At 37.3% G+C, this 12,724-nt stretch overlaps 5 protein-coding genes across 5 annotated transcripts; 3 read left to right on the forward strand and 2 right to left on the reverse strand. All coding sequences in view use genetic code 12, as the record gives it.

The window, feature by feature from the left end:
* Positions 1-241: 241 nt before the first annotated feature.
* Positions 242-1,750, forward strand: PVL30_000690 (uncharacterized protein; the record flags this gene model as incomplete). The annotated part of the gene is made up of 1 exon (XM_001528146.1): positions 242-1,750. One exon carries the CDS (start codon positions 242-244, stop codon positions 1,748-1,750), a length of 1,509 nt encoding a protein of 502 aa, XP_001528196.2.
* A 208-nt stretch (positions 1,751-1,958) lies between these two features.
* PVL30_000691 (uncharacterized protein) lies at positions 1,959-2,465 on the reverse strand (the record flags this gene model as incomplete). Its single annotated transcript, XM_001528147.2, has 1 exon — positions 1,959-2,465. One exon carries the CDS (start codon positions 2,463-2,465, stop codon positions 1,959-1,961), a length of 507 nt encoding a protein of 168 aa, XP_001528197.2.
* A 285-nt stretch (positions 2,466-2,750) lies between these two features.
* On the reverse strand, positions 2,751-4,777 carry ALP1 (Basic amino-acid permease; the record flags this gene model as incomplete). The annotated part of the gene is made up of 2 exons (XM_001528148.2): positions 2,751-2,834; positions 3,167-4,777. The coding sequence occupies 2 exons, from the start codon at positions 4,775-4,777 to the stop codon at positions 2,751-2,753; spliced, it is 1,695 nt and encodes a 564-aa protein (XP_001528198.2).
* Positions 4,778-7,488: 2,711 nt separating this feature from the next.
* On the forward strand, positions 7,489-10,419 carry PVL30_000693 (uncharacterized protein; the record flags this gene model as incomplete). Its single annotated transcript, XM_001528149.2, has 2 exons — positions 7,489-7,494; positions 7,690-10,419. 2 exons carry the CDS (start codon positions 7,489-7,491, stop codon positions 10,417-10,419), a joined length of 2,736 nt encoding a protein of 911 aa, XP_001528199.2.
* A 1,068-nt stretch (positions 10,420-11,487) lies between these two features.
* SUR2 (Sphingolipid C4-hydroxylase sur2) lies at positions 11,488-12,531 on the forward strand (the record flags this gene model as incomplete). The annotated part of the gene is made up of 1 exon (XM_001528150.2): positions 11,488-12,531. The coding sequence occupies one exon, from the start codon at positions 11,488-11,490 to the stop codon at positions 12,529-12,531; it is 1,044 nt and encodes a 347-aa protein (XP_001528200.2).
* Between the last annotated feature and the right edge of the window lie 193 nt (positions 12,532-12,724).

The raw sequence follows: 12,724 nt of genomic DNA on the forward strand, positions 1-12,724 counted from the left end.
CATTAATACGGCACCGCCTACCCAAAAACATACGTCAGCAGAGAGCATTCCAAATTCTGACCTTAAATTTTATTGTCTTTCATTTCTTTACTGTATAAAGCATTTCAATTACCAAACCACAAGTTTACTTGTTTAACCACCTATAAACTCATATACTATTCAGTCCATACACTGTTTTTTTTTTTTACTTTTCCTTGTCTTTTTTTCCTTTTCTTTTGTTAACGCACTTACATCTTTCATTATGGCAGTTACAACAGACCAAACAGTTGCTCTCAAGTATGCCCAGGACTTTGTTGATTTCGTGAATGAGTCTCCAACTCCGTACCATGCTGTTGATTCTGTTAAGAAGATGCTTCTTAACGAAGGTTTTGAGGAGCTTATTGAGAGAAACAATTGGTCAAAATCACACACAATTGAAAAAAATGGTAAGTACTTTGTTACTAGAAATGGTTCTTCCATAATTGCATTCACTGTTGGGGGCAAGTACGAAAATGGTAATGGAATTGCTATTGTTGGAGCTCATACCGATAGTCCATGTTTGAGAATCAAACCCATTTCGAATCGTACTTCGGAAGGTTTCATTACCATTGGGGTCGAGCAATATGGTGGGTTGATTGCGCATACATGGTTTGACCGTGATTTGTCTATTGCTGGTAGAGTTTACGTTAAGGATAAGGACGGTCAATATGTGCCCAAGTTGTTGAAAATTGACAAGCCATTGTTGAGAATTCCAACATTGGCAATACATTTGAATAGGGAAGCAAACACCAAATTTGAGTTCAACAAAGAGACCAAATTAGTTCCGATTGCGGGACAAATAGCTTTGGATAAGAACGAACAAGAAGATAGCAAGAGATCTGGCGATAGCAATTGCGAAAAAAAACATAGCTGTGCGGACGACCCAAACTTGCAATTGACTTTAGAAGAATTTGAGTCTGTTCAAAATGTCATTTCAAGGCACAACAAGTCGCTTATCCAATTAATTGCTAAGGAGCTTGAAATTGAGCCTCAGCAGATTGAGGACTTTGAGCTTGTGTTATTTGACCATCAAAAGTCTATTATTGGTGGGTTGAATGATGAGTTTATATTTTCCGCGAGATTGGATAATTTAACATCTTGTTTTGCTGCTACGCAAGGTTTAATTGAATCTATAGATCAATTGCCAAATGAAAAAGGTATCCAGATGATTAGTTTATTTGATCACGAAGAGATTGGAAGCAGGAGTCTGCATGGAGCCGATTCATCCTTCCTTCCAGATATAATTCAGCGTGTTGCTAAAGTAGATTTTGAAGATACAAAGAGTCCAAGGTCTATCGATCTTTTCCATGAAATCGTTTCCAAATCGTTTCTTTTATCTTCAGACCAAGCTCACGGTGTTCATCCAAATTATGCTGAGAACTACGAGGCAAAAAATCGTCCTCAAGTCAATTTGGGCCCTGTGATCAAGATCAATGCCAATCAAAGATATGCAACCAATTCGCCTGGGGTTGTATTAATCAAAAAAGTTGCCGATAAGGCTAGAGTCCCACTTCAATTGTTTGTTGTAAGAAATGATTCTCCTTGCGGATCTACTATTGGACCATTGTTGAGTTCTAAACTTGGGTTGAGGACATTGGACTTGGGTAATCCTCAATTGTCAATGCATTCGATAAGAGAAACGGGAGGTACCTACGACATCATTAGATTGATGGACTTGTTCAAGTCATTTTTCGAAAACTATGTTGATATCGACAACAAAATTTTGGTTTAAGTCTATATTTTTTTTCATTCTTCATTCTTCATTCTTCTTCTTTTTGGTTAAAGAAAGAAAGAAAGAAAGAAAGAAAGAAATAAAAGCAATGCTTTTTAAATTCTATTTCATTTCAACTGCTCGTTCGTTTGCTCTTGTCCGTGTCTTTCCGCTTCCTGCTCGACGAAACCTGATTACTTCAACTCGTCTTCGATCAACGCTGAATATATTATATGAGTGGTGGGAAAACATTCCTAGAAGAATGGTTAATTACATTTCCTGGTGGATCATAGTTGCAAGTGATGTACAACCCAGCATTAGCACACTGTTTATATGCACATCCCATGCTCTCAGTATTGTTCCATACTATAGCAGTGAAATGATTGTAAACTTCCTCTGTTCCATATGGATAAGTTTCCCCTTCCTCGTACCAAGCTTGTATCGCCTCTTGCGGCGAGTAGCCATATGCCAAGTTCTCTCCCACTCTCGCACCAGAATGTTCCAAGATACCCGAGCAGTTATATTTTAACGCGTACTGCGAGGCAAATTCAAACATATCGGTTGACCAGCGTAACTTTTGTGCCCCGTGTATCTCGCGAAGCTTATTGTGTTCTTCGAGCATCAATTTGGAAAAAGTTTCATTCATGTAGTAAGGTCCGTCATACAAGTCTATTTCAAATGTGTAGTAATGCCGTGATGTTTGAGGGATATGTAATACCCATTCATGAAGAACCATTGCTGATGTTGAACAAAATGTCAAGGTAAGATGTAAGAAGCATGTAAGGGAAAGAAAGGAATACATGATTGCTTAGCCAACTGCAAAAAGACACAACAATTTTAGAACAGTAGCGCATATTGAGAAGTTGATACCTTTATATACTTGGACTATTGAACAACCTCTCTGTATACAAGCGTTTATTGAAAAAGAAAAGGGGGAGGGGTCTCTAGCATTTTGTTTCTTTTTTTTTAAAAAAACAAAAAAGATTAAAAGCTCTACTTGGTCAATTTGGTTGTTTGTATTCTAAACCAAACCCTTGCTACAATGAAACCAATTGGTTGCAAATCTGAAAGGGCCAAACTCAAATACTGTAGTGATAATTAAATACTAAATTGTTTGTAGTAGTAGTAGTAGTAGTAGTAGTAGTAAAGGCTACATGAAATCATGAAAATTATAATTATACAAACAAAATATATTACACGAAAGTTGAAATAATAATAATTATAATGATATTACCAAATATAATAAATATAATAAATATATTGAATAAAAAATAAAGAATAAAGTAAGTAAATTTCCATCTTTATAAATATATAAAACAAGAATTGAAAACGTCTATAAAACACTTTTGTTACATCCTACTTTTTTTAATTCCAGATTCCAGCTTCCAAATTCGACACGGTATTTCCAATTTCGAGTCTTTAAAGGAAATTATTTACAAAGGAGTGTTTAAATTTAGCAAATCCCTTGAGATTCTCAGCATACTGATCTTCAGCCAATTCCTCGGAAGTTTCAACGTACCTATCGGTGTCCAAGTCCATATCAGCCGCGCGCACAAACTTGTCCTTTCCCCTTCTTATCACCAACCACCAAAAAATAAAACATATCGGGAATACTCCCAATTCTAAATATGATTGGAAAAAATCCGATACAGAGAAAGGGCTGAATGTTGACCAGCCTTGAACAAGAATGATGAATGCTCCAACAATAACGACAAACCAAGGACCAAAGGGATACGACCAGTTTTTGAATATGAGTTCATGAGTTCTACCTTGTTTTTCATAACCTCTCCTAAACCGAAGTGAAACAACGCCGATAATCCACCACGAAATCAAGTTGGAGAGACCAACGATTGATTGCAACCAGTTCCATAATTCACCAGTACCAACAAATGCAGAAGCAAAACACAATCCACCAATAAACCAAGTAACAATCACAGCCACGTATGGAACTCTAAAACGGTTCAATGGTAAAAAGATCTTTGGGATGTAACCTTGTGTGCTCAAATTGTATGCCAACCTTGATCCGGCAAATAATGCATGGTTACCAGCAGAAATGACAGATAATAGCACAACAACATTCATGTAAGAACCACCTGCTTTGCTACCAACTTGCTGGAAAACGAGTGTGAATGGTGAGACGGCAACTGTTTTGGTAGACAAGTTTGGGTAATCGTATGGAATATTCATACCAATGAAAAATGCAGTAAACACGTAAAAAATGATGATTCTGATAAATGTGGCTTTGACTGTTTTTGGTATAGTCTTGTTGGGGTTTTTCGTTTCACCCGCAGTGATGGAGACTGATTCCAATCCTCCAAATGCATAAGCAGCAGAAACAAATAAGGAACAGAAACCTCTAAACCCATTGACAAAGGGTGCATCTCCATAACTCCAGTACTTGAATCCAATATATTCGTGTTGTTGGTTCTTTCCTGCATTAACACAGATACTGATGATGAAAAATATAATAATGGTAACAACTTTCAAAAGCGCAAGCCAGTACTCTGCCTCAGCGTAAACTCTAACATGGATAACATTCAAGAAAAGTAAAAACACCCAAAAGATGATTGATATGACATACCAGTGAAAGTCGGTCCAGTATTGCACTACAAGTTGCAAAGCTGTCAAGTCAGCAGCGACACTGCAACAGTCGTTGAACCAGTAATTGATTAGCATGGCAAAACCTAAGGAATCACTCCCAAACCGTTTCGCATATGTAGTAAAACTACCACTAACTGGAAACTGCGCGGACATTTCTCCAAGCGAAAGCATCATGAAAAAGACCACTATTCCAATAATCATGTAATTCAATAATAAACTCAATGGCCCACCTGTGGCCAACATTTTACCTGTACCAAGATAAAGACCGGTTCCAATGACTCCGGCAATTGTGATCATATTGATAACTCTAGGACTCAAACTTCGATTCAAGTCCTCTGTATGACCATGATAGTCTTGTGATGAGCTATCATGGTATACTGATTGCTCCAAGTCCTTGACATCGAAGACCTTCTCTTCTTGATCTTTGTCTGACCCCGTATATGACATTTCTTTTAATTTGAATAGGGTAGTTAAACACTAGATATTAGATGCTTGGTTCTAAATACTGGATGCTTGATTAAATTTTCGTGTGGAGGAGGGGTATGGGAAGGGGGAGGGAAACAGTAAAAACGATTTGAAAGCAAAAGTAGAAAGTAGGTATATGAGATACTTTTATACTCTTTATATTGCCAAAAAAGAAATAAATCTAGAGAAGGTTGTAGGGAAAAAAAATTATCAAACATCAATTTCGATTACAAATCGAACATGAATTAAAGTCTTCACGAAATAGAATGCCGCAAAAGTATTTGGAACCACAGTGTAAAACCCTTACTAATTATATGGTTGCACTTGCACCTAAGCAAGGCAAATATAGTCTCATATTTTATTTTATTTTATTTTATTTTGTGTGTGTATGTGTGTGTGTGTCTCTCTCTCTCTCTCTATGGGCAAAATAGCACAAGAAACACAATTTCATGTAATGTATTGTTAATACCGTTAGCACTCACTACCGCCACAGACGGCGTTTTTCTTTTTTTTGGTTCTAGCACGCGAGTGAGAAAGGCGGTTGCCTCTATTTAGAAGCAAGATGGCCCCGCTGACAAATACACCACACTTTTCCTTTTCCATTTATTTTATTCATCTTTTCATCTTTTCATCTTTTCTTTTCTTTACTTTTGTTTAGTTTGATCTAATTAGGTAATTCCGATCGGATCAAAGAAGAGGGACTATTGGTCTTATATTAGCAGCATGGATGGTGTCAACTTTTTGGTATATCAGCCGTACAACCTATGGGAAACTCCGAGAAGAATCTTAATTCAAGAATAAGTGAATATATAGAAGCAAAGACATCGGACCCCATGTAGCTAGTAGTTTATATTCAAACACGTGAATATTCTTGCCACTTTCCGCGTCCCAACCAACAACTGACAGTACTCGAAAGTCATGAGTCTTTTCTTTCTTTTATTCATCTGTCAAAGTCTCGTAATTTTTTGCAATTACATTTTTGTGGCTCGGTTCAAAAGAAAATGCCTAGGCACATTAATACACAAAACTGGGGGGATAACGCAATGTCACGTGCAGTTGCAACATTCGATTTACAATTCATATATATGATTCTCTTCCGTCCTCTAATATCATTTCCAATGCTAACGCTATTGCTAATCCTGAGCTCTCAAAATGATGATGCTGAAAAAAATTTTGAGCAAAACATAGCCCGTTGATATATCATGACACCAGAATCAAACAGAGCACTAATAAAGATGGTATAAGAATAAGTAGTCTTCTTGGTGCCTGAATTTTTCTTCGTTTTTCTTGGAATTTTTTTTTTTTTGGTTTTTTTTTGATATTTTTTGGTATATACTTTTGTGTATAAAGGATCGCGCTGGATAGTGGTGCTGTAGCATTTTACACTGACTGTAGTGGTATCTTTATAAATTGATCTCTTGATGAATCTTAACGAAGGCATTGGTGAAGTTTAGACTTGTTCTGTATGTATAGACGGAGAAGTACAGTATCTAATGACAAGTAATCAAATCACGTGAAATAGTGATCCTGGTCACTCTTAGTATGATGTGAAAAAATAAGTCCCCACAGACTTAAGTTGATAGGAAGCATACACATATAAACTGCAACTGTTTACAAGTTTATAAAGTTTATGTTGTATAGTAGACGTTGATTGTAATGAAGTCTGTAAAAATAACAAGTAGGGTATAGGTTGGTCTTAAGAAGTCTAACTATATATGAAAGGTGACCAGACCTCAACAGGTGAAACAAATGAATGAAGGAACTAAACAAAACACGGTAAGAATACACTCGTCATCTAAGCAAATTTCTGATCGTTGTAGAGAGATGTAGTGTTGTTGGCGAAGGGGATGATTATAGTTGGAGGAACCAGATGGAGCATAGGTAAAAATGATGCAGGTCTTTGGCCTATCTAAAGCTTGAAGGAGACTCGAATGACATGCAACTTGTTGCCTCGACTTTCATTTATGCTGGGTATGGACTCTTTTATAGGATCTCGAGGTCATAAATAGCCACGGTGTGGGTTACAATCGACTATTCATCAAACGAAATAAGTAAAACTATTTCAAAAGCATGTAGGGAACTCTTTGCTTAAGCTGCACGTGACCATTTAGATTATTCTAAGTAAAATTAGGTTCTCTATACTACTTCTCTTTTCCCTCTTAATTTCATCTTCTCATCTTTTTCTTCGTCATACTATTGGACTTTTTATCGCTTTTCCAAATCTTTAGACATTTATAAACTGTCTTTTCCGGCTAAATATTTACGCGAGTCACAAGTAAACCTTGGCATCTCCGCTTCTCCCTCTCTTCTCCTCTCCTCCCCCTCCTCCACGCGGAAACCTCGACCCCACTCAGATAAATCTCGCTTTATAATATAAAATAAAAACATAACGTATAAATATTTTAACCTTTAAATCTTTTAAACATCCAAGCATCTAAACCACTAGGCGTCAAATCCAAAATGTTTTTTTTCCCTCTTAGTCAACTAATCAACAAACCCTTTTTTCTTTTTATATGTCCATCACGTCCTTGAGATCTCAAACGAGTAAAAGTATTCACTACAAACAAGTATCTTTTTAAGCATCTGAAAACATGGTTGAAAAAAGTAAGAGGCCAAAGGGAAGACCACGAACACTACCAGTGCCCGAGCGAAAGAAAGTTTCAAAAGCTTGTGATGTATGCAAGCGTCGTAAAATGAAGGTGTGTTTTGCTTTTTTTTGTTGAATTTTTTTTTATATATAAATAAGAAGAAAACTAAAGAAAAAGAAAGAGGGAAAGAAAGAAACAAACAAACAAACAAACACAAACTAGCAAACCTCTTTCGAAAACAGAGGATAGAGAACAGCGTTTGTCTGTTTACTTTTAAACAAATTACAGTTTACTAACTTCAATCAGTGTAATGGTTTATCTCCGTGTGCTTATTGCCAAACCAAAGAGTTGATATGCAAGTACTCAAATGTTGATGGAAGATCGCTAAAATCAAAAGTGTATCTAGAGAATTTACGAAGAAGTCAAAGTGAAGAAGGAAGTGGAGCTTTAAGGGAAAATTCTATAAGTCATGGAGAAAAAGCTGGTGGTGCTGAGCAACTGCAACAACATCAACAACATCAACAACATCAACAACACCAACAGCACCAGTACCACGAACAGCATCATCAGCATCATCAATATCCACCAAATCGACGGGAATCTTTACCAAATTCTTCCTCGCTTTCAACATCTCCAGGACTTCACCAGCCAGTACCATTGGTACCCCAACCTCAACCTCATCCACGAGCTCTGCTGATGGAGATGCTGATACTGGTCTCGACAGCAGAATCGCTGCATCAGGGAGTATCACCTCATACACTTCCGCCCCCGTCAAAAAATGCGCGGACGCCTGGGCTGCCATCATTGTCACTCAGCATTATATGTGAAAACTTGCAAGCTGCATTGACCAATGATAACGATGTTAGTTTAAGTTCTAGTAGAGATTCTAATAAAGTCTCTGGTGCTGATAATGACAATAATAAGGATGAGGATAATAATGACAATAATACTATGGACAACAATAACAACAACAGCGGCGGCAGAGGCAGAGGCAGTAGTAATAGTAGTGGTGGTAGTAGTGGTGGTGAAAGCAACGAGTCCAAAAACTCGGAATCAAAGGAAGGTCTATCAAACCAAAATGGACGGCATACACGGATCTTGACCACCAAGACAGGAAATTTGAGATTTTTTGGTGAAAGTAGTGCATTATCGTTGCTCAGTGAATGCAGAGCATTGTTTCGGGACGTTGCAGGTTCAAGTATGTTCACAGATGACCCTGATCAAGGCTTCATTAGTGATGAGAGTGTGGATTATAGATACCCTCCAACACCTGTGCAACTTCCCAAAAAGACCGATGCGTTTATCTTGATTGACTTGTTCAAAACAAATATCAATGATGCGTTTTATGTGATCAATATGAAGTACTTTAATAAGCATGTTTTCGAACGCATTTATGCTGACCCCATAAATGCAAGCACGAAAAAGATGTGCCTTTTGTATATGGTATTTGCACTTGGAAGACTATTTTCACAATGTTCGCCGCATATAAGCCTAAATTTGCCTGACCTGGATATTTTTTTCAATCTGGCAGAGGCCCTATTCAGAAGCAATATTTTTGATGGAAGATTATGGATTTGTGAAATTAATCTTTTGCAATATTTCTATTTCCAATCTTGTTGCAATCGATCAAACGCGTGGATCCAATTAGGCACTGCTATTAGGGTTGCACAGGCTTTAGGCTTGCATAGACGATGCATCAATGAGAGTATTGCCGATGCTGAGATTCGGAATCACAGAAGAAGGCTCTGGAGAAGTCTTTATGTTTGTGATTGCGTCAGTAGTGTAAACTTGGGCCGTCCGTTAATGATCAACGACTATGACTACGATGACTACAACTTTACAATTGAAGATGCTCATTTGGATGAGGTCGAGAAGATTAGAATCATTGCACAAAAGGCAACTTCTGATAGTGCTATGATCAATGTGAGAATTGTGGAGAACATCTTTAGAGATGGATTGATCAATATCAAGCGTGCACACGCTTTAGCGTTGGAATTAAAGAAATGGTCTGTGAGACTACCAAAGGAACTTCAACTAAGCGCCGCTTTGGAGAGCCAAATGGAGTCAGGAACCGATCCCAACAATTATTTGTATGTGTTTGTGCACATTGGGCAACTTTATGGAATAATGGCATTAACGCGGCCATTTTTGGTTTATGTCGTTACGCGAAAACTCAAGCCTGAAACTAAACAACAAGTTAAAGACGAGCAAAGCTTGATGAATTTTTGTAAAGCGTGTATCAAGGCAAGTTTTTTGGTGATTAAATTGTTGAAATTTTTTGCTACTCACAATCCGCATAGAAAAGAAGTATTTACTATACAGTCATCGTGTTTTTTTGCCTCGATAATTTTGGGGTTTACGTTGCTTGAGCAGAAACTGTCCTTGAAGCCCGATGCTCATTATATGGGCGTATTACAGGATGCATTGATAGATGCATACAATATTCTTTTCAACTACTCGTATTTCAATGTCACGTGCAAACGATGGGCTAGAAATTTAAAGAATATGATAAATGCATTGAATTCTTTGGACGAATGCACATCTGAACAGGGTTATACTGTTGGTGGTTATAATTTAGGTGGCAGTGGCGATGGTGGTAGTGGTGCAGATGCAGATGCAGATGCAGGAAACTTTAAAGATAGTGCTGTTCCAATGACACCTGCGGGAGAGACTTTTAATCATGAAATGATCAGTTGGGGCATGGATAATAAAGCCCTTGAAGAGATTCTTAATTTCCAACAGTTCTTTGTCCCCACGGTGTCACCTGGATTTGATCATCTCCTAAGTCAGGGAATAAACACAGGCTATCGGAATAATCTCAGTCGACTTGGTGGTGCTGGTACCAGTGGTGGTTCTGGTGCTGGTGCCAGTGGTAGTGGTGGTGCCAGTGGTAGTGGTGGTGCCAGTGGTAGTATTAATAGTAGTATTAGTGGAACTGCGCGACATGGTAGTCAGCTGAGTGATTTCTTGGATGCTTTTAGATATGACACTAGTAATCATGTGGTCTTTGGTGAGCAAGAGGGGAAAATCATTTAATTAGAGATTGGCTGGATACGATGCATATAGATTAAAGAAAAAATAAAATATGTTTATGGATTATGTTTGATGACCAAAAAAATTAAAATAGAAAACTATACTGAAAGAAACAAAAAGGTGATGTATACTACTAGCTAGTTGATGGTAATCGTAATCTTGCAAAGATTGTAGGATATAAGATAAAGCGGCTTTAAGCTACCAAAGCAAAATAAAAAAAAAATAAAAAAATAAAAAAATAAAATATAGGAGAGGAGAGAATCTTAGAAATCCGACGCGCAAATGTCAAATACATGCAGAGAGCGTGAGCAGCAAAAGTTCAGTTTCATCCAGCCAGTGTTTGGTTAATGATTACTATACCCTCCTTTTTTTCTGTTTGTCTTATTCCTTGTCTTTGTCTTTGTCTTTTTTGTAAAGAAGAAAGAGTAAGATGTGGGACTGTAGAGTTTAGTGGTTGTTCCTATTCCTCTTATTCCAACCTTTTTTTGCCTGTATCTTTCTCTCACTTTTACCCGCCTCGGTCCACAACTTTCTGAGTTTCCATAATATTTTCTAATCCGATTGCGTGTTTTATTGCTTTTGTTTCTGAAATCATTTGGCGTCTTCCTTTCCCCCAAGACGAGGTAGAGGAAAGAAAGGACAAAAAAAAGAAATTCAAAAACAAATAAAAAAAATAAAAAAGAAAAAAAAAACATTAATCACATTCCCTATTTAAAGTGACCTGATGCTACAACCGCCATCCGCAGGCTATACGATACATAAAATCATAGACATTTGCTCCAAAAAAAAACACCACATTTCCTATAACACGAACTTCAACAACTATCGCAACAGCAACAACAACAGCAACAGTGAATAGTATACTGTCAATCTATCATTGATTCGCTCATATTATTTTTTTTTTTATTTTCTTTGGGTTTTTTGTCTCTTGCTTTTTCATCACTACCTCGCCTTTTTCACTACCCATCTAAACAACAAATTTCGGTAGGCTCCTTTCCTTTACCATCTTTATTCACAATTGCCATTAATAATTAGCATCGTTATTGCTTATACCAAGTGAACTAATCAGCAATGAATACTTCATCGTCGTTTCAGGATGTTTCATCTATACTATCGCATCCAACCTATTACCCATTGAAACTTAACATCACTAGAAAACCAGATATTATCCCAGGTTTGCCTGATGGGGTATTAGCACTAATAGCACCAATAGTTGCATACTGGACATACTCGTCGTTCTTTCACTTTATTGATGTTTACGAACTAGCAGAAAAATATAGAATCCACCCCAGTGAGGAAGAATTGAAGAGGAACAAGGTTACAGTGCACGAGGTTGTAAGAGATGTGATACTCCAGCATGTCATACAAACAGTTGTTGGGCTTACTGTATTTTATTTCGATGCTACCCAGTTGACAGGATTTGAACTATACACCATGTGGCAGCTAAAGCACAACCATTTACCTTCGTGGGTACCCAACCTGGTCTTGTACTATGGGTACATGTATGGGTGGTCCTTTTTGCGCCTCTGCGTTGCCTTTTTGGTGATTGATACTTGGCAATATTGGTTGCATCGCTTTATGCATGTTAACAAGACACTTTACAGAAGATTCCACTCGAGGCATCACAGATTGTATGTTCCCTTTGCGTTTGGAGCATTGTATAATGACCCTTTGGAAGGATTTTTGTTGGACACCTTGGGCAGCGGAATCGCATCAATAGTTGCTGGTTTGAGTCATCGAGAACAGATTGTGTTGTATACCTTTGCTACTTTGAAAACTGTGGATGATCATTGCGGATATAGATTGCCATACGACATTTTCCAAATTATCTTCCCAAACAACTCCGTGTATCACGATATTCACCATCAGATTTGGGGTATAAAAAACAACTTTTCACAGCCATTCTTTACATTTTGGGATGTGTTCAACAGAACCCAATACAAGTTTGTTAACGAGTACAAGGACTTGCAGAATCACATCACTTTAACCAAGTACAAGGAGTTCTTAGCAAAGAAAACGAGATCAGGTGTTAGAACCGAACAAGAAAAGGAAAACTTTAAAGAAGAAACAGAGTTGACGAAGGAAACGATTAATGAATTAAAAAAAGATATTTAAAGAAGTAGTTGAAATGATTAATGGTACTGGTAATTAAAGTTGAATACCATATTGTTGTGAATTTTTTTTTTTATCATTATTATTATTGTTATTATTTTATTGTAGTAGTTTTGGTGCAGACAGTACCGGTTAGAAATAGATAGACGCTTTTTAATTGCTAATATGGATCTTGTATTTTAAGAATAAAAACAGA

The sequence above is a fragment of the Lodderomyces elongisporus genome, chromosome 1 (genome assembly GCF_030384665.1).
Source record: "Lodderomyces elongisporus chromosome 1, complete sequence".
Lineage (NCBI taxonomy): Eukaryota > Fungi > Ascomycota > Pichiomycetes > Serinales > Debaryomycetaceae > Lodderomyces > Lodderomyces elongisporus.